This window comes from Saimiri boliviensis, chromosome 1 (assembly GCF_048565385.1).
Source record: "Saimiri boliviensis isolate mSaiBol1 chromosome 1, mSaiBol1.pri, whole genome shotgun sequence".
NCBI classification, from domain to species: domain Eukaryota; kingdom Metazoa; phylum Chordata; class Mammalia; order Primates; family Cebidae; genus Saimiri; species Saimiri boliviensis.
In genome coordinates this window covers 231,043,221-231,065,323 of record NC_133449.1, presented here as the reverse complement: position 1 = coordinate 231,065,323, position 22,103 = coordinate 231,043,221, and the positions used below count along the sequence as shown (strand labels likewise).

Below are 22,103 nucleotides of genomic sequence, written 5' to 3'. Positions count from 1 at the left end.
GTGGACAGTGAGGGAACAGCCAAAGAGACTAGACAGGACAACAGGAAAGGAACAAGAATAAACCCAAAGACCAATACTTTAAATAAATAAAATTATAAGAATAAAGTGAAAATCAAATTCAAGCAATGATCTATAGCTATAAGATTACTGAATAAGAAGTTAAGATACTATATTTTCTGGCATATAAATATGAGTATATTTCCAGGACATCTTAATTGTTTAAGGAATTTTCTAGAAAAATACACAACATGAAAGTAATCCGGGTTATGAAAATATAAATTATGGACATGTCATATTATTCTACTATTCCTGTAAAAAAGTTTTAAAATCACATAGCTAAAAAGAAATTGTGATATAGTGTCATATAGCTAAAAAGAAATTTAATATCAGCATATGGGATAACTATGGCAAAAAATACATCTCTAAAGGCTGGGAAGTTGATTTTTAAAAAACACTGTGATTAGTGCATAGTATGTGGTATATTTTTGTTAAGAAAACAGACAATGGAACATAAAACTCCTAATATTGATATAAAGTTTTCTATTGCTGTGCTCTACCACTAAGGCTTTCAGAGATGACCTTTCCATCATTAAGGGTATGATGTCCTTGAAGTAATTTGGGTAATATTTTGGGGGGAAATACAGCTAGGAAGATTCTCATTTGTCAATATGTATGGTATAAAAATACAATAAAACAAATCAAAATTTAAAAAGCAATTTTAAAAATAACAGTGGGGCAATTATAAGCAAATTTTTTTGAGCTATATATGAGGCTAAGAGGGCAGTGTCAAAAACAGTAATAGGTAAATAAAACAGAAACAACCAGTTAAGAAATGAAGCCATTTTCATTACTGCAGAGTATAGAAAGGACTCTTGATGCTGGCAGCACAAAAAGATGAAGTTCTTAACAGAAATAAAATTTCAAACAAAGACAGAGTTATAAACCAAAGTCCTTCAAAGTCTATGAAAATATGAAAGAGAAAGTTGTTTCCCTTAAATTATAAATATGTAATTAATGTTTATTCTTATAAATTAATTTATTAGTTGTCAATCTTGTCCCAATCACTATTTTATGTAAATAATTACATATTTCTAGATAGAAAAAGATACATATTTAAGACTGAATGTATATTTTAGAAGTTATTTTATAATTAGCACTATACACAAACCTGAAATTCTCGCAGAAGAGTTGATATGTTGGCTTCATTTGCCAAGTTTGTCAAAATTTCAAGCTATCGTAGAAAAAAGAGAAAGTAAACATTTTAAAACAAAGGTAGCAAGATGAATTTAATAGAGTACAGGCATTTAATTGGAAATTTACTTCTACTTTTAACAATCACACTGTCACCAACGTGATAAGGCTGGCCAACTTATACCCTTATACCCTTCAGGCCAACTTAGTCTACCTTCTTATGTCTACAAACAGATACTAGACAATTACTAGGCTTTGAAAAAAATTCAAAAAAGGAGAAGCCAACATCTTCACTAGTTGTTTTTCCAGTAGAAACTTACAATTTATATCTAATTAACCTAAACAATTTACTCTAGTTTGGCTTTTCTCTTTTAGTAAAGTTAGAAAACAATTTTCCCTCCATGTTAATACATCTGTTTTCCAGATACCAATTCTTTTCATTTGTTCTCCTACAGTCTACCATCCCAAATACTCAGACACTGTAATTCTCTCTTCTGGATTTATAGATATAAAGAATGCATAATCTCCAATGGGCTTATAAAAAAAATTACTAATAAAAAATATTTAATCTTAAGAAAACCACAAAAAAAGAACAGACAAGCAAATCAAGATGTGAACACAAATATATTCAGATTAATAATTACATTTTTAAAAGCCAAATACTTACAGCCAACTGATTTTTGATAAAACAAACAGAAACACAAAATGGGGAAAGGACACCCTATTCAACAAACGGTGCCATGATAATTGGCAAGCCACATGTAGAAGAATGAAACTGGATCCTCATCTCTCACCTTACACAAAATTCAACTCAAGATGAATCACAGACTTAAATCTAAGACCTGAAAGCATAAAGGTTCTAGAAGATAACATCAGAAAAACCCGTGTAGACACTGGCTTAGCCAAAGACTTCACGACCCAAACCCAATAACAAATGCAATAAAAATAAAGATAAATCGATGGGATTTAATTTAAAAAACTAGAAAGCTTCTGCACTACAAAAGAAATAATCAGCAGAGTTAACAACTCATAGAGTGGGAGAAAATCTTCACAGTCTACACATACAAAAAAGGACTAACATCCAGAATCTATAAAGAAATCAAATCAGCAAGAAAAATACAATCCCACCACCAAGTGAGCAAAGGATATGAATAGACAATTCTCAAAGATATACAGATGGCCAACAAGTATATGGAAAAATCCTCAACATCACGAATTATTTGGAAAATGCAAATCAAAACCGCAATGCAAAACCACCTCTCTCCAGCAAGAATGGCCATAGTCAAAAAATCAAAAAATAATACATGAGGTGAAAAAGCAACACTTTTACACTGTTGGGGGGAACGTAAACTAGTACAACCGCTATGGAAAACAGTGTGGAGATTCCTAAAAAAAACTAAAAGCAGAACTACCATTTCATCCAGCAATCCCACTAGTAGGTATCTACCCAGAGGAAAAGAAGTCATTATACAAAAAGGATACTTACATATGCATGTTTATAGCAGCACAATTTGCACTGCAAAAACATGGAACCAGCCCAAATGCCCATCCATCAATGAGTGGATAAAGAACATGTTAAACCTATATATATATACACACACACACACACACACACACACACACACACACACACCATGGAATACTGCTCAGCTATAAAAAGGAACAACATAATGGCATTCACAGAAACCAGATGGAATTGGAAACTACTATTCTTTCTAAGTAACCGTAGTGAAGTGAAGTAACTCAGGAATGGCAAACCAAGTATCGTATGTTCTCACTCATACAATGAGTGGGAGCTAAGCTATGAGGATGAAAAGGCATAATAATGATACACTGGACTTTGGGGGCTCAGAGAAAAGGGTGGGGGTGGTAAGGAATAAAAGACTACATATTGGGTACAGTGTACACTGCTTGGGTGATAGGTGCACCAAAATCTCAGAAACCACCACTGAAGAATTTATTCATGTAACCGACATCACCTGTTCCCCAAAAACCTATTGAAATTTAAAACATTTTAAATACCCTAAATGCTCCAACTAGAAGACACAGATTGTAGGAGGAGTTCTTTACATATTCTGGGTACAAATCATTTATTCAGACACATGTATTAGGAATATTTTTCCCAGATTATCTTTTAATTTTTATTTTGATCACTATATTTTAACTTTTTGGACAACTTTTTTTTTTTTTTTTTTTTTTTTTTTTTTTTTTTTTTGAGACAAGGTCTTACTCTGTCACCCAGGCTGGAGTGCAGTGGTGCCATCATGGCTCACTGCAGCTTCAACCTCCAGAGCTCAAGCAATCCTCCCACCTCAGCCTCCCAAGTAGCTGGGACTACAGGTGCATACCAGTACGCTCAGTTTTTTTGTAGGGATAGAATCTCGCTGTGTTGCCCAGGCTGGTCTTCAACTCCTGGGCTCAAGTGATCCTTCTACCTCAGCTTCCCAAAGTCCTAGGATTATAGGCATGAACCACTGCATCCAGCTGGACAACTTTTTAAAAACAATCTCAAATATATGAAAAGGTTACATGTATAGTACAAAGAACTGCTGTTGTTCTTCTGAACCATTTGAAACTACAACTGCCAGTCTGATGCTACATTATCCCAAAAACTTTTGTGTTTATTTCCTATAAACGAGGACATGTCCCAACAGAGTACAATATAACTAAGAAAATCAGGTAATTAGACTGATGCATTACTTTCACACAATTGTCACTATGCATTTAAGTTTCAATAACTGTCTCAGTGATGTATAATAAAAGGATCCAGTTCAATATCACATACTGTATTAAGTTGTCTCCTTTAGTACGAAACAGTTTCTCAGTCTTTCTTTTAACTTTCATGACCTTGACACTTCTTGCTAATTATAAACCAGTTTTTTTTTTTGTAAAATATCTTTGAATTAGGGTATAACTTAGACTTTATTATTAAACTCAGTTTTCATATGAATAATGCACCATTCTAATATTGAATAATCTTGAATAGTCCATAATCCATCCTTTCCTCATTGGTTTGTAGTAGCTCCTCTAGTATACAATACATTTTTGCATGTATGGGCACGTTTCTAGCCTTTCTACTCTTTCCACTTACTTTTCTATGTAAGTGTCACACTATTTTAATCACTATAAACTTACATTTCTGTGTTCTACACCATAATTATTACTTCCTGAAAACAATGCTCTTTCATAATCCCTTGTCTTAGCATAAATTGTGTTTTTCATCTACTCTATCCTTTCAACCTCCCAACCAACCTGACAACCAAGAAAAAATTTCACAATATTATTCTTTTAAGATCCACCCAAATATCATCTTTTCTAAACCTCTCAGAGAATTAGCTCCACCTTTCTGTTCTTCACAATACTCAATTCAAGTACCTATATCACTAAAAACATAGAGTACTAAAATAAGTTAGTTAGAGGTAGGGTCTTTATCACCCAGGCTGGAGTGCAGTGTTATGATCAATGGCTCACTACAGCCTCAACTTTCTGGGCTCAGGCAATCTGCCCACCTCAGACTCCCAAGTAGCTAAGATTACAGGCATGAGCCATCACGCCTGGCTAATTCTGATTTTTTTTTGTCAAAAAACAAGTCTCACTTGTTGCCCAGATTGCTCTTGATCTCCTGGCATCAAGCAATCCTCCTGCCTTAGCCTCCCAAAGTGCTAGGAATACAGGCATGAGCCACTGTGCTTGGGCCTAAAGTTATTTATTTAAACGCCTGTCTCCTTTAGTAATCTGTGAGTTATTCAAGTTGTAGGTAGCATGGCTTAAACTTACATTATCAAAATGTACCACAGTAACTACTATATAATAATATAGATTGAAAAGTATAAAGAAAAACCCTTAATTGTATCAATGTTTTTTGAAAAGCAGGACTCTATTCTGCAGATGCTAAAAGCTATGATAGTATCTCTTCAAAATAAATGTGTTAAAAGTATCTAAAAAATGAAAGCATACAGTATCTAAAAAATGAAAGCATACATACCTTCAGTGTCTTGATCATAGTTGGATCAGTTGACCTAACATAGAAACTCTTCAGATAAGGTTCAAACATCCCCTAGATAATAAAAATTAACACTAAATACATTATGATACTAATGTGTGCACGTGTCTCTTAAAATTATGTGTTCAGAACGTACATACCTTTCTTTGAATTGACATTGTTGCTATGTTTTGTAGGACAATATACTGCACCTCCCTAGAAATCAGAAGAGAATTTTCACTGGGTATATTTTCCGATGAAACATATTTGAGTAAACACTACAATAATGAAAAAGAATTAGCAATAATTTCTTAACGAATGAGACTCTTAAATGTAATGCTGAAAAGTTTTTAGTAAATTTTAGATGTGTGTCTTCTTTTTAATGCACTTTTACTATCAAGTACCAATAAATTAGATGTGATTCATCATGAAGAACAGTTAAAAAAAATTACCATAAAGTACTCCTAAAATATGAAGTTAGCATTGTAGCCACTTTGAATACATGCAAGGAAGGTATTCTTAGGGTTAATGGGGTAAATATGACCACAGTGTTATTATAAACTCATTAAATAACTCATTCTGCCCAGGGCAAAGGCCAGACTTAAAAAGTAGTCATGTTATTTTTATATCCAAATATCTAATAAAAGAACTGAATCTGGTATAAGGCTTCAAGTGAAAGATCCACTCCAGATATTTCTGATACCCTCTGAACTAGCCATAGGGGAAAAAAAAATTACTGAACTAGCAAAAGAGCAAAATAATAGCTGGGGATATAAAGATATAGATAGGGAGAATAGGAACACAAAGGAAATGGCATCTCATTTGTTACAAAGCCAATCAAGAGCTAAAATTGTGAACTAAGTTCCAGTTAAGGGCAATATTCCCCCCACCAACCCAATTAGTGGAAGCAAGCACTCAGTGAAAAAAATTGTTTCAAATTTAAAACAACTAAGTACTGAAAAACAACCAAGGTATGACGAATAGCTAAAACGAAGGTATTCTTAAACATAGAGAACAAAAGAAAAGTCTGAATTAAACCTGAAATCATGACTTTCATGTTATATGTCATGGAAACCCAATTGGTTTAAATTGTTCACCTAAACCACTGAATTATAAGGAGGTAAAATTAAAGAAAGTAAAATTAAAATTAATTTCTGTCCATCTAAAACTAAGAGTGTACAATCTTTAAAATGAGTAGCTATTAAAAATACAGCTCTCTTTTTAAAGTGCAGGAAAGCAGAGTAATTAAATATTCCAGCTTTACAGGAAGCACAATTCTGGCATACACTATATAACTTAGGATGCATATTGCTCTCTATATAAGACCATGTATTAATACATTGAGTAAGTCAATCGATAGTACTTTGGAATAGTTTTTCAGTGATTCCAGATTTACTAAAACTCCCAAACATCATTATTGCCATACCTAAAAATAGCAAACACTAACACTAGGCTACTAGTGACAGCCTAGTACTATGTCACAAAATATTTTCAATCTCTTTGGGCTTGAGGTTAAAAAAAATTTCAGTATTTAAGTTTGAGATCAATGTATAAAGACTTTTATAATAATCCCCTTAAGTATGAAAACTTACTGACTGATAAAATATAGTCAGTTATGTATTAAATGCCTGAAAGATTTTATTTGTTCAAACATACTTTTGAAAGAATACAAAAGAAAAAAATATATAAAATCATGACCTACCTATTGCTACGAAGTAAACGCACTAGTGATTTCGAAATTATGCCAGCTTCAGATTTTGGTGATATGTGCCAATACAACTGAGCAACTGCCATAACCACCTACAAAATAAAGCATAAAAATAACAGGAATATGAACACTAGAGCACTCTACAGCTTCAAAATCCATTCCTATACATTATTTCCTCTAACTCCTACAAATTCCTGATACATAAAATGAAATGTTAACTCTTTGTACTGAGTTGAAGAAGTGTCCCGCACCCCCAGTGCCAAGTTCTATCCTCAGAATCTAATCTTATTTGGAAGTAGGGTCTTTGTAGAAATTATTAATGGAAGAATTGAAATGAGATTGAAAAGGACAAAAAGAGACACAGCGAAGACCACGTGAAGATGGAGATGATTTGTGTAATACATCCATAAACCAAGAAATGCCATGGACTGCTGGAAAACACCAGAAGCTAGGAAAGAGATAGTTTCTCCCTCAGAGTGTACAGAAGGAACCAATACTGATTATACCTTGATTTCAGACTTCTGGCTTTCAGAAACATGACACAATAAATTTCTGTTGTTTTAATCCACTCAGTTTATGGCAATATGTATGGCAGTGCTATGAACCGAATACATCCTCAGAAAAGAAGAGACAGTGAGTGAACTGCTCAAGACACTAAAAATTCCATGCTCCTCGGCAAAGCTCAAGACACTCAAAATTCCATGCTTCTCAGCTGCTGCTCTGAGACTGGGGCTTTTTAAGAATTGTAAGCATGCCTTTCTAAATGAAGTCAGGATAACAGTAACAAGTAGGTAGAAATAAAGAAAACTCAGCACATTTAAGTTACAATTAAAGAAACTCCATTAAAACAAATACATCTATAGCAGTAGCATTTAAAATAATCTTGTTTTTAAAAAACACAGAACCTTAAAAAGAGCTTTTGGTTCCAAGCCATTATAAGGGTGATTCAAAGACTACGCATGGTGGCTCACACCTGTAATCCCAACACTTTGGGAAGCCGAGGCACGTGGATCACTTGTGGTCAAACGTGAGACCAGCCTGGCCAACATGCTGAAATGCTATCTCTACTAAAAATAAAAAATTAGCTAGGCATAGTGGTGCATGCCTGCAATCTCAGCTACCTGGGAGGCTGAGGCACAAGAAACATGTGAACCCGGGAGGCAGAGGTTGCAATGAGCTGAGATCTGCCACTGCACTCTAGCCTGGGCAACAGAATGAGACTGTCTCAAAGAAACAAAACAAAACAAAACAAACAAAAGGTGATCTGAATTTCTTTGTTTCAAAACATAAGAATACTGTTTCCCCTACATGCCTCTATACTCAGATTCAGAGTGACAAGTGCAGAAACATAGCTACAGATGTTACCAATGCTGTCTTTGGCTCAAAGGACACACTAACAATACTTTAATTCTGCTTGGTCCATAAAGTTTGAACAAACATGTGGCAAAAGTTCCATTAATACATATGCCTAAATAATATACAGCACAGGAGAGTGTTTGAAGTTAAAAAAAAAAAGTTTCTTCAAAAACTAAAAAACTGTTTTAAAAAATACAGTATACAGGGTCCTAAATTTGTTGTTTTGTATTTCTGGTACTTTCTTACAAGTTTGATTTATAGCTGTAAGACATTAGTTGAGAATTTTAGGAATGTAAGAATATATCATTTCTTCACTTGTAAAGTACAAATACAATTTAGTTACAAAATAAACTCTCCAGAATTTTGAATCTTATAAAAGAATCTCAGTTAATGATTGACCTGATCCAAGGTCAGTCACTTTAAAAAAGTAATAATGTATATACCTGGCTAATAAGTACTAGTAAATGATAGAAAAGAAAGCTGAATCTTAATTTTAATCTGTCTTACAGATAGTAAATCCTTTTTCCTTATGAATAAAAGTCCAATCCTACTATAAGAAAGTAAACTGTACTTTCTATATATGTCAATGCCTTTAAAATTCTAGCTTCCACTTGGTAATGCCTTTAAAATTCTAGCTTCCACTTGGTATATTATCTGTTCTAATATGTTAGGGTAGTCCAAAATCTGAAAGGCCTAAATGAGTCTCTTTTTCCTCAGTATCTAGAAATCCAAAAGTTTAAAGTTTCTTTGATACCGAGAGTGTAAAATGTACAGATGTACCTGAATGTGATGGAGAGAATGAATCCAAGCTGGAAAACACTCTTCAGGATATTATTCAGAAGAACTTCCCCAACCTAGCAAGGCAGGGCACCACTTAAGTCCAGGAAATACTGAGACTGAGAATACCACAAAGATATTCCTCAAGAAGAGCAACCCCAAAGCACATAATTGTCAGATTCACCAGGGTTGAAATGAAGGAGAAAATGCTAAGGGCAGCCAGAGAGAGGTCAGGTCGCCCACAAAGGGAAGCCCATCAAACTCACAGCAGATCTCTCCAAAGAAACCCTACATGCCAGAAGAGAGTGGGGGCCAATATTCAACATCCTTAAAGAAAAGAACTTTCAACCTAGAATTCCATATCCAGCCAAACTAAGCTTCATAAGCGAAGGAGAAAGAAAATCCTTTAATGACAAGCAATTGCTGAGACATTTTGTCACTACCAGGCCTGCCTTCCAAGAGCTCCTGAAAGAAGCAATAAACAAGGAAAGGAACAACCAGTACCAACCACTCCAAAAACATACCAAATGGTAAAGACCATCAACACAATGAAAAAAAATGCATCAATGAACAGGCAAAACGGGCAGGATCAAATTCAGACATAACAATATTAACCTTAAATGTAAATGGGCTAAATGCCCCAGTCAAAAGACACAGACTGGCAAATTGGATAGAAAGTCAAGACCCATCAGTGTGCTGTATTCAGGAAACCCATCGCAAGTGCAAGGACACACATAGGCTCAAAATGAAGGGATACACAAAGATTTATCAAGCAAATGGAGAGAAAAAAAAAGCAGGAGTTGCAATCCTAATCTCTGATAAAATGGACTTTAAACCAAAAAAGATCAAAAGAGACAAAGAAGGGCAGTACATAATGGTAAACGAACCAATGCAACAGGAAAAGCTAATGATCCTAAATAGATACACACCCAATACAGGAGCACCCAGGTATATAAAGCAAGTTCTTAATGACCTATAAAGAGACTTAGACTCCCAAACAATAATTGTGGTAGACTTAACACTCCACTGTCAATATTAGACAGATCAAAGAGACAGAAAATTAACAAAAATATCCAGGACTTGAACTCAGATCTGGACCAAGCAGACCTAATAGACATCTACAGAACTCTACACGCCAAATCCACAGAATATACATTCTTCTCAGCACTGCACGGCACCACACCTACTCTAAAATTGATCACATAATTGGAAGTAAATCACTCCTCAGCAAATGAAAAAGAATAGAAATTATGACAAACAGTCTCTCACACCACATGGCAATCAAATGAGAACTCAGATTAAGAAACTAACTCAGAACCTCATAGCTTCATGGAAACTGAACTACTGGCTCCTGAATGTCCACTGGATAAAAAATGAAATGAAGGCAGAAATAAAGATGTTTTTTGAAACCAAGAAGAATGAAGACACAATGTAGCAGAATCTCTGGGACACATTTAAAGCAGTGTCTAGAGGGAAATTTATAGCAACAAATACCCATATGAGAAGTGAGGAAAGATCTAAACTTGACACTCTATAACCAAAATTGAAAGAGCTAGAGGAGCAAGATCAAAAAACTCAAAACCTAGCCGAAGACAAGAAATAACTAAGATCAGAGCAGAAATGAAGGAGACAGAGATATAAAAAGCTCTCCAAAAAATAAATAAATCCAGGAGCTGGTTTTTTGAAAAGATCAACAGGACAGACCGCTAGCCAGATTAATAAAAAAGAAAAGGGAGAAGAATCAAATAGATGCAATAAAAAAACAATAAAGGGGATATCACCACTGATTCCACAGAAATACAAACTACAACCAGAGGTTACTACAAACAACTCTATGCACATAAACCAGTAAACCTGGAAGAAATGCATAAACTCCTGGACACCTGCATCCTACCAAGCCTAAATCAGGAAGAAGTTGAAACCCTGAATAGACCCGTAACAAGGGCTGAAGTTGAGGCAGCAATTAATAGCCTACCAACCAAAAAAAAGTCCAGGTCCAGACAGTTTCACAGCCAAATTCTACCAGATGTATAAAGAAGAGCTGGTACCATTCCTTCTGAAACTATTCCAAACAACACAAAAAGAAGGAATCCTTCCCAAATCATTTTATGAGACCAACATCATCCTGATACCAAAACCTGGCAGAGACTCAACAAAAAAAGAAAACTTCAGGCCAATATCCATGATGAACATAGATGCAAAAATCTTCAATAAAATACTGGCAAACCGATTGCAACAGCACATCAAAAAGCTTATCCATCATGCTCAAGTAGGCATCATTCCAGGAATGCAAGGCTGGTTCAACATACGCAAGTCTATAAATGTAATCCACCACATAAACAGAACCAAAGAGAAAAACCACATGATTATCTCAATAGATGCAGAGAAGGCCTTTGACAAAATTCAACAGCCCTTTATGCTAAAAACTCTTAATAAACTAGGTATCGAAGGAACATATCTTAAAACAATAAAAGCTATTTACAACAAACCTACAGCCAATATCATAATGAATGGGCAAAATCTGGAAGCATTCCCTTTGAAATCTGACACTAGACAAGGATGCCCTCTCTCATCACTCCTATTCAATATAGTATTGGAAGTTCTAGCCAAAGCAATTAGGCAAGAAAAAAAAAAAAAAAGAAAGGGTATTCAACTAGGAAAAGAGGAAGTCAAATTGTCTCTTTTACAAACTACATGATTGTATATTTAGAAGACTCTATCATCTCACTGAAAATCTCCTTAAACTGATAAGCAACTTCAGCAAAGTCTCAGAATACAAAATCAATGTGCAGAAATCACAAGCATTTCTATACACCAATAACAGATTAACAGAGAGCCAAATCATGCTACAAAGAGAATAAAATATCTAGGAATACAACTAACAAAGAATGTAAAGGATCTTCTAAGGAGAACTACAAACCATTGCTCAAGGAAATAAGAGAGGACACAAACAGATGGAAAAACATTCCATGCTCACCATTAGGAAGAATCAATATTGTGAAAATGGTCATATTGCCCAAAGTAATTTATAGATTCAATGCTATCCCCATCCAGCTACCAATGACCTTCTTCATAGAAATGGAAAAAACCACCTTAAACTTCATATGGAACCGAAAGAGAGCCTGCATAGCCAAGACAATCCTAGCAAAAAGAACAAAGCTGGAGGCTTCTATACTACAAGGCTACAGTAATCAAAACAGCATGGTACTGGTATCAAAACAGAGATATAGACCAATGGAACAGAACAGAGGCCCTGAAGGCAATGCTAGACATCTACAACCATCTGATCTTTGACAAACCTGACAAAAACAAGCAATGGGGAAAGGATTCCCTGTTTAATGAATGGTGTTGGGAAAACTGGTTAGCATTGTGCAGAAAGCTGAAACTGGACCCCTTCCTGACACCTTACACTAAAGTAACTCCAGATATATCAAAGACTTAAACATAAGACCTAACACCATAAAAACCCTGGAAGAAAACCTCGGCAAAACTATTCAGGACATAGACATAGGCAAGGACTTCATGACTAAAACAACGAAAGCATTGGTAACAAAAGCCAAAATAGACAAATGGGATCTAATTAAATTCCAGAGCCTCTGTACACCAAAAGAAACTACCATTAGAGTGAACTGGCAACCAACAGTATGGGAAAAAATTTTGCAATCTACCCATCTGACAAAGGGCTAACATCCAGAATCTACAAAGAACTAAAACAGATTTACAAGAAAAAAACAAATCCATTCAAAAGTGGGTGAAGGACATGAACAGACACTTTTCAAAAGAAAACATATATGAAGCCAACAAACATATGAAAAAATGCCCATCATCACTGATTATTAGAGAAATGCAAATCAAAACCACATTGAGATACCACCTCATGCCAGTTATAATGGCAATCATTAAAAAATCTGGAGACAGCAGATGCTGGAGAGGATGCGGAAAAATAGGAACGCTTAATTAGTTCAACCACTGTGGAAGACAGTGTGGCAATTCCTCAAGGACCTAGAAATAGAAATTGCATTTGACCCAGCAATCCCATTACTAAGTATATACCCAAAGGATTATAAATCATTCTATTATAAAGACACATGCACACGTATGTTCACTGCAGCCCTGTTTACAATAGCAAAGACCTGGAACCAACCCAAATGCCCATCGACGATAGACTGGACAAGGAAAATGTGGCACATATACACCATGGAATACTATGCAGCCATAAAAAACAATGAGTTTGTGTCCTTTGCAGGGTCATGGATAAATCTGGAAACCATGACTCTCAGCAAGCTGACACAAGAACAGAAAATCAAACACAGCATGTTCTCACTCATAGGCAGGTGTTGAACAATGAGAACACATGGACACAGGGAGGGGAGCATCACACATTGGGGTCTGTTGGTGGGGGAGCCAAGGGAGGGATAACATGGGGAGAAATGCCAGATGTAGGCGATGGGGAGATGGAGAGAGCAAACCACATTGTCATGTGTGTACCTATAAAACAATCCTGCATGATCTGCACATGTACCCCAGAACCTAAAGTACAATTTTTAAAAAAAGGACATTTCTAAGGGCCAGGTGCGGTGGCTCAAGCCTGTAATCCCAGCACTTTGGGAGGCCGAGGCGGGTGGATCACAAGGTCAAGAGATCGAGACCATCCTGGCAACATGGTGAAACCCCGTCTCTACTAAAAATACAAAACATTAGCTGGGCATGGTGGCGCATGCCTGTAATACCAGCTACTCAGGAGGCTGAGGCAGGAGAATTGCCTGAACACAGGAGGCGGAGGTTGCGGTGAGCCGAGATCGCGCCATTGCACTCCAGCCTGGGTAACAAGAGTGAAACTCCGTCTCAAAAAAAAAAAAAAAAAAAAAAAAAAGAACATTTCTCAATTAAAATCTTTAAGAACATGTTTAACTTAAATCCATCAAGCCTTTAGATATAACTGCCAGTTAATAGAAAACACAGAATATAAAAGAAATTAAATGACACTATAAAAGATGCAACCATCCCATTCCAGTAGGTACAGCAAAAAATTAAAATAAGCAGCAGCAGCAGTAATCATACAAACCCAGAAGGACATTCTGAAGCCTTTAGAAGCTTTAAAAGATGCAACGTATTAGATAATGGTTTAGATAAACCATCCAAAAAAAGGATAATTTGAGATCAACTGGGATTAAATAAAATGAAACTTTATTAAAATACAAAGTGGAAAGGACTGACTAGAGAAAAAAGGGTTAGAAAATGCTATATACAGGGCTGGGCATGATGGCTCACACCTGTAATCCAAGCACTTTGGAGGCCAAGGCGGATGGATCACCTGAGGTTGGGAGTTCAAGACTAGCATGATCAACATGGTGAAACCCCATCTTTAAAATAATATATTAAAAAATTAAAAAATAACAAAAAATAAAAAGAAAAGAAAAAGAAAATGTTATATACAGTATAATTTTTATCTTGGTTAAAATATATATATGCATGTGTAACCATGAATATATGTATTTTATGCAGATTTAAAAGATCTAGAAGAACATACACTAAGATAAGTGATTTCTGAGTGTTGAGAATGTGATGTTTTAATTTTCTTTTTAGTTTTGCTAGTCTATATTTTCTAATTTTGTATTGTGCACATGTAGTCTTCTAAAATATAAATGGTTATATAAAATAAAAAGGTGTCAAACAAAAAAAACCTTAGAACCCAAATAAAGATGATTTTTAATTGCTACCAATTTACATTTATAATATGTGAGGCATTACCTTTGTTAGTCTCTTAAAAATTCTATCAGATAACAGTATGAACTGCTACCAGATCACGTACCCTCAATCACAATGGAATAACTAAGAAATAAACATAGTCCTTATATAAGGGCTAATACAATCCAATCAATTTAGAAACAACTTAGGAATAACTCAAGAAAAGCTAATTAACAAAACCACTAAAAAGTAAATGAAGTCCAATAGGTCAAATCAGGTATTCTTATCAAAACCTAACTCTGCATACCTGGAATCATGGAAGGCTGAAATATATTTATTTAGGTATTACTTCGCAGATATTAGGTCTCTAAATCTATAGCTTACACTCCACACTGTATTACGACTATCCATTACACATCATTTGGTGTGTAAACAAACACATGCTCCATGAACACACCCAGAGTCACTTACTAAATTGAGATATTTTAAATTGCTGTTTTAAAAAAACAGTGAATTATTTCTTATAAGGATTTTAACATACCGCAGCATTCCTGCTCTGAAGCAAAGGCTTTGTATTTCTAATTAAGAGTCTATGATCTGGATCCATAGTATATGGCTTTTTCCTTTTGTCAGTCTTTTCCTTCTGATCATCATCAGATTCATAGAAATTCTTTTCTTTGTCTTCTAATTCATCATCCTACAATGAAAGAAATCCAATCCCAAGATTACTTTAGAACTTGAACAATCCACATATTATATAGTCAAAACTTTCTTTTAAACATCTACAATAACATTTTACTGTAGAAAACTTCTGCTGAGGCAATTTAAAAATATTATACAACCTATATGGAATAAAGGCCTTGATTTTTCTCATATTTTGTAACAAGTTACTGTGCTACAGATGATGCTTCTATAATATTACAAAGTAAATTTTTGCTATTAAATCCCAATAGAAATACCTAGTCTCTCAAAACGAACACATGACCATTAGATTTTAACAAGGCGTATAATATGAGACTACCTAAAACCTGAAAACTATTTCCATATATTGTCAGCCACTCTGTAACTAGATCAAAGAGTCCAAAAGAAAAAAGAGGAGATTGTTTGAATAGTAACATAAAAGAAATCACAGTAAAATTTGACATGTAAAAACCAGTGTTGTTAAGTAGGTCCCTGAGTTGTCAAGAAAATGTCTGTTTGAGATTTATAAATATCCACAGAAGTGGATTCCAGGTTTTTGTTTTGAATTCTTTATCTCTGCCAATAAAATATGCCTATAGGCATTTGGTCCCCAAAACAAACAAACAAACAAAAACCACACAAACATAATAATATCCACATACATCCAATTCAACTACTATTTACAGGTAACTTCCATTACCAAGTATCTGAAACACACTTTCGGTCTCCAGGAAGATGGGGGTCGATGTACTTTCCCCCCATCTCTCTCGCTAAGTAGATGTAGAAAGCAGAACATTACATGTAAAACATATACCCAACAAACATAAAAAGAATTTGAAAGGCAAAAAGGACTGGATAAGAACCTCAAGACCCGAAGAAAGACACATCAGTGAACCCAGACACACCTGGGTTTTCCTTTTATTTCATACATCCACAACTCAGTGCAGAAGAAACTGGCAACAAATACAGATGAAAAGAAACCCCCCCAAACCGCTCTCTCAAGCCAAATGACCAAGAAAGGGACAGTCTAGCAAGACAGAAAACTTTTAGAATTAACTACTCAAGTGTAGCCAACACCTGATAAAAAACTACGGTACCTCATCACCAGTAAAGGCTGAGATGGTGATCCTACTTCTACCCTTATAAGCCCATAATGAGAGTCCCCAACCACCTCACTGGGTGGTTTCAGAAAAGGCCAAAATGGGATTCAGATTTGCCAGTGAAGACCAAGTAAGGAGACTGGACTTCTAAGCCCGTCCATTAGTGACAAGGCGACCTTATTCCTCTGACCGTGATGATGTCAGAGGAGGCCTAGTGGACAGTCAGGACTTGCACACCACACCTAGTAGTAACTGAAGCCAGCCCCTCCCACATCTTTGTGGTTGTCAGGGAAGGAAACATGTAGATCAGTACCTTGTATCCCTTCTAGACAGCTATCAGAGAAAGATGGCTGGGGAGCCAGAAATCCCACACTCCCCTGTGGTAACAATAAGCACAATCCCATGAGCAGGAAATCTGGACTTCTGCTATGACCTGGCAGTAATGAGACAGCACCCACCTCTCTTAATCACTACCCTTCCCTGATAGAGTGGTATCAAACAAAGCCAGTTAACCTGAAGGTTTAAATAAGATCCAGTATCAAAGTATCCCAAATGTCCAAGTTTCAATTAAAAAATCACTCATCATTCCAAGAGACAGAAATATCTCAAACTGAATAAAAATAGGTAACTAGCAAATGTCAACACCAAGATAACAGAGATACTGGAATGATCTCATGATTTCCCAAAAAAGAAAAAAAAAAAAAAAAAAGCTTCAATGAGCAATAGAGAACATCCTGGTAACCAAAAAAAAAAAAAAAAAAAAAAAAGAAAAAAAAGAAAGAAAGAAAAAGAAGGTTTTAGCAAAGAATTATAAAGTCTAGACCAGGCGCAGTGGCTCAAACCTGAAATTCCAGCACTTTGGGAGGTCGAGGTGAGCAGATCACCTGAAGTCAGAAGTTTGAGACCAGCCTGGACAAAATGGTGAAACACTGTCTCACTGAAAATACAAAATTAGCCCAGCATGCAAAAAGATTGTACCATTGCACTCCAGCCTGGGCAATAAAAGCAAAACTCCAACTAAAAATAAATAAATAAAGTCTAAAGAAAGAAATAGTAGATATAAATAAAGAGCAAATAAAAAATGTTATGACTGGCAAATTAAAAAACCAAAACTAAAAACCTAAAAAACAGTCTTAGGGACCAGTGAAACAACAGTAAAACACCTAACATTCCTTTCATCTATTAATAAATTCTGGACGGAGAGGAGACAGAGGCAAGAGCTGAAAGATAACTCAAAGAAATAATGACTGCAAACTTCTTAAATTTGGCAAAGACATAAAACTACAAATTGAGGAAGCTGAATAAACCCTAAACAGGATTAAACCCAAAGAAATCCATAACAACACATGTTATAGTAAAACCTCTGAAAACTGAAGACAGAAAAAACAAATCTTGAAAGCGGCACAGAAGAAATGACACTTTACCTGTAACAGAAAAGTCAAATGACAGAGATTTCTCATCAAAAACCATGGAGGACAAAAGAAAGTAGACCAACTGAAGGAGAAGAACTATCAACAGTGAATCTTACATCTAGCAAAAATATATTTCAGGAGTGAAGGGGCAAAAAAAATCAAGACATTTTCAGATGAAGGAGAGCTAGTGTATTTGTCATCAACAGACCCATCCTGAAAGAATGGCTAAAGGAAGCTCTTTTTTTTTTTTTTTTTTTTTTTTAAAAAGACAAGGTTTCACCGTGTTGGTCAGGCTGATCTTGAACTCCTGACCTCAGGTGATCCGCCCACCTTGGCATCCAAAGTGCTTGGATTACAGTCAGGCGTGAGCCACCACACCCAGCCCAAGGAAGCTCTTTAGACAGAAAGGAAATGATAAAAGATGGAATCTCCAAACATTAGGAAGGAAGAAAGAATATGGCAAGGAAAAATATGAGTAAATAATAACAGTTTTTCCTTCTCCTCTGAGCCTTTTAAATTATATTAGATGGTTGAAGAAAAAGTTGTAACACTGATATGGTTCTAAATGCATTTAAAGGACATAAGTAAGAAAACTGTATTTATAAACTGTAGAGAAGAAGAGATGAAAGGGAGGTAAGTGGTTAAAAATTTTGCCACTTGAAGCATAACATGAGGACACTGGTAGACTGTGATGGTAAGATGATAAGCTATGCACGCATAATGTAATACCTAGAGCAACCACTAAAAAAGCTATACAAAGAGATGTATTTATGCTTTGGGAAGCCGAGGTGGAAAGATTACTTATGGCCAGGAGTTCCAGACCAACCTGGACAAGAGAGCAAGGCCTTGCCTCTAGTAAAAGTAAAAAAATTTGGCCGGGCGCGGTGGCTCAAGCCTGTAATCCCAGCACTTTGGGAGGCCGAGGCGGGTGGATCACAAGGTCAAGAGATCGAGACCATCCTGGTCCACATGGTGAAACCCCGTCTCTACTAAAAATACAAAACATTAGCTGGGCATGGTGGCGCGTGCCTGTGATCCCAGCTACTCAGGAGGCTGAGGCCGGAGAATTGCCTGAACCCAGGAGGCGGAGGTTGCGGTGAGCCGAGATCGTGCCATTGCACTCCAGCCTGGGTAACAAGAGCAAAACTCCGTCTCAAAAAAAAAAAAATTTAAAAGCTCAGCCATTCATAGGGGCATGTATCCACAGTCTTAGCTGCTCAGGAGGCTGAGGTGGGAGGATCATTGGAGCCCAAGAGTTTGTGGCTTCAATAAGCTATGATCAAGCCACTTACTGAAGCCTGGGTGACAGAGTGAGATCCTGTCTCTAAAAAATTTCTGAAAAACAGATTTTAATAAAAAAGAGATACATTCAAATTAACTGTAGATAAAATGGAATTCTAAAAAATGCTGAAATAACTCACAGTAAGAGACTAGAGAGAACAAGCAGAAAACAAAAAATAAAATGGGAAGCTTAAGCCTTAAAAATAAGTAGATTAAAAGATGAAGACTGGCCGAGTAGACTAAAACCCATGACTCAACTATATGCTGCCTATAAGAAATTCACTATAAATATAAAGATAAAGGCAGCTTAAAAGTAAAAGGATGGAAAAATACATAACATGTTAATAGTAATCAAGGGAAAGCAGAATGACTATATTAATATCGAATAAAATACACTTCAGAGCAAAGAAAATTACTACAGAGAAGGACACTATAGAATGACAAAATGGATAATCTACAATGAAGGTTATATACCATATAATTCCATTTATATAAGATTCTTGAAAAAACAAAATTATGAAAACAGAAAGATTAATGATTGCCAGGGGTTAAGGGTTGGGAGTAGAGTTACGCATCTGGAAGAAAGCTGGTTTGGCTATAAAACAGCAACATGAAGACTCCCTGTGATGGAAATGTTCTGAATTTTGACTGTATCATGTCAATATCCTGGTTGTAATACTGTATTACAGTTTTGCAAGATATTACCATTAAGGCTTCAATGAGCTATGATCAAGCCACTGTACTCCAGCCTGGGTGACAGAGTGAGACCCAGTCTCTAAAAAATTTCATTGGGGAAAATTGAGTAAACGTTACACCAGATCTCTCTCAGTTATTTCTTATAATTTCATGTGATCTAAATTATCTTTCAAAAAACATTTAATGAAATAAAACTAAGGCAATAAAAATCAGAAAGTCACTTAAAAACACTTTGTTGTATTTATGAATTGTTATACATAACAATAAAGAAAATTATCTAAAATATTTTAGCTTGATATCATTTAAGTATTTTTCCCTTACTAGGTGCCTACAGATTTTACACAATCTTTCCTTAAATCTTGACATAAATATCACTGGAAAACACCTTTCATGAAAAGTACAACTTTAAAGTCTCTTAGAATAGTAAACACATTAGCTCAGTGCTTTTTAAATCCGCAGTCAAAAATCTTATAAAATTATTCACAGAAAACTCACAAAATTTATAATCTTTGAAAACAAAAGTATTTGTAATAACACTTACCTTCAAAATTAAACTATAAATCGTAACATTATCACCTTCCTTTGAATACACAATTCAAAATCAACTAGTTGTCTTTTAGTGCTTAATAAAAAGACTATAATTAAGATGTACTTTTACATCAAAGCTGGACTTGAGTGACCGTTTCTTTATGGCACTTCAGGCTAAAGCAGTTCTGTTAAGTACATCAGTAAACCAATAACACACAAATAATTTAATGCTCTAAGCATAAGCACTCAACTACAATCTTAAGTCATGGTTAATTAAACAAATGTTTAAACTCTACCTGAAAGTGATACATAATGAAAGTGCTGTGTTAACAAACATAGCACTATTACTAACCAATAAAATCCTCAAAATGTACATAAAAAGCTGCTTTTAATAAGCACCTACTCATTCAATTTCTTCCTCATTGTTAATTAACATACTTTATTAGAGTTCAATTACGTTATTTTAATGAAAGATGCATATGTATGGCTTATTTTACTGTACAAATGTTTAAGATTATGACAGTATATTATAATAATAAAACTACCAACCTGCTCAAGTAAATCAAAGAGGCACAAGCAGATGGAAAAATATTCCATGCTCATGGATACAAAAAATCAACGTCGTGAAAATGGCCAAACTACCCAAAGCAATTTATAGATCCAATGCTATTCCCATTAAACTATCATTGACATTCTTCAAAGAACTAGAAAAAAATATTTTAAAATTCATATGGGACCAAAAAAGAGCTCACATAGCCAAGACAATCCTAAGCAAAAAGAACAAAGCTGGAAGCATCATGCTACCTGACTTCAGACTATACTACAAGGCCACAGTAATCAAAACAGCATGGTACTGGTACAAAAACAGGCACATGGCCCAATGGAACAGAATAAAGAACTCAGAAATAAAACCACACAACTATAGCCATCTAATCTTTGACAGGCCTGACAAAAACAAGCAATGGGGAAAAGATACCCTATTTAACAAATGGTGCTGGAAGAACTGGCTAGCCGTATGTGGAAAATTGAAACTAGAGCCCTTCCTTACACCTTATACAAAAATTAACTCAAGATGGATTAAAGACTTAAATGTAAAACCCAAAACTATAAAAACCCTAGCAGAGAATCTGGGCAATACCATTTAGGACATCAGCATGGGCAAAGACTTTTATGACGACATTGCTAAAAGCAATTGTAATAAAAGCAAAAATTGACAAACGATCTAATTAAAGAGTCTCTGCACAGCAAACAAAACTATCATCAAAGCAAACAGAAAATCTATAGAATGGGAGAAAAGTTGTGCAATCTATCGATCTGACAAAGGGCTAATATCCAGAATCTACAAAAAACTTAACCAAATTTACAAGAAACTAATAACCCCATTAAAAAGCGGGCAAATGATATGAAAAGACACTTCACAAAAAAAGACATACATGCAGCCAACAAACATATGAAAAATAGCTCTACATCAATGATCGTTAGAGAAATGCAAACCAAAACCACAATGAGATATCATTTCATACCAGTCAGAATGGCAATTATTAAAAACTCGAAAAACAACAGATGTTGGCAAGGCTGTGGAGAAATAGGAACGCTTTTACACTGTTGGTGGGAATGGAAATTAGTACAATCATTGTGGAAGACAATGTGCTGATTCCTCAAATATTCAGAACCAGAAATACCATTTGACCCAGCAATCCCAT

The 22,103-nt window shown here is 35.3% G+C and overlaps 1 protein-coding gene across 8 annotated transcripts in view; it reads right to left on the bottom strand.

Annotated features, from left to right (window-relative positions):
• AP3B1 (adaptor related protein complex 3 subunit beta 1) overlaps window positions 1–22,103 on the bottom strand; it is a 279,241-nt gene that overhangs the window by 149,659 nt on the left and 107,479 nt on the right. For all 8 annotated transcript variants that reach the window (XM_074384448.1, XM_074384437.1, XM_003920819.2 and 5 more), the window contains 5 exons: window positions 15,244–15,399; window positions 6,876–6,973; window positions 5,335–5,389; window positions 5,177–5,248; window positions 1,169–1,231 (listed from right to left, as the gene is read on the bottom strand). In XM_074384448.1, coding sequence (XP_074240549.1) covers window positions 1,169–1,231; window positions 5,177–5,248; window positions 5,335–5,389; window positions 6,876–6,973; window positions 15,244–15,399 — 444 coding nt within the window. The remainder of the gene's footprint in view (window positions 1–1,168; window positions 1,232–5,176; window positions 5,249–5,334; window positions 5,390–6,875; window positions 6,974–15,243; window positions 15,400–22,103) is intronic.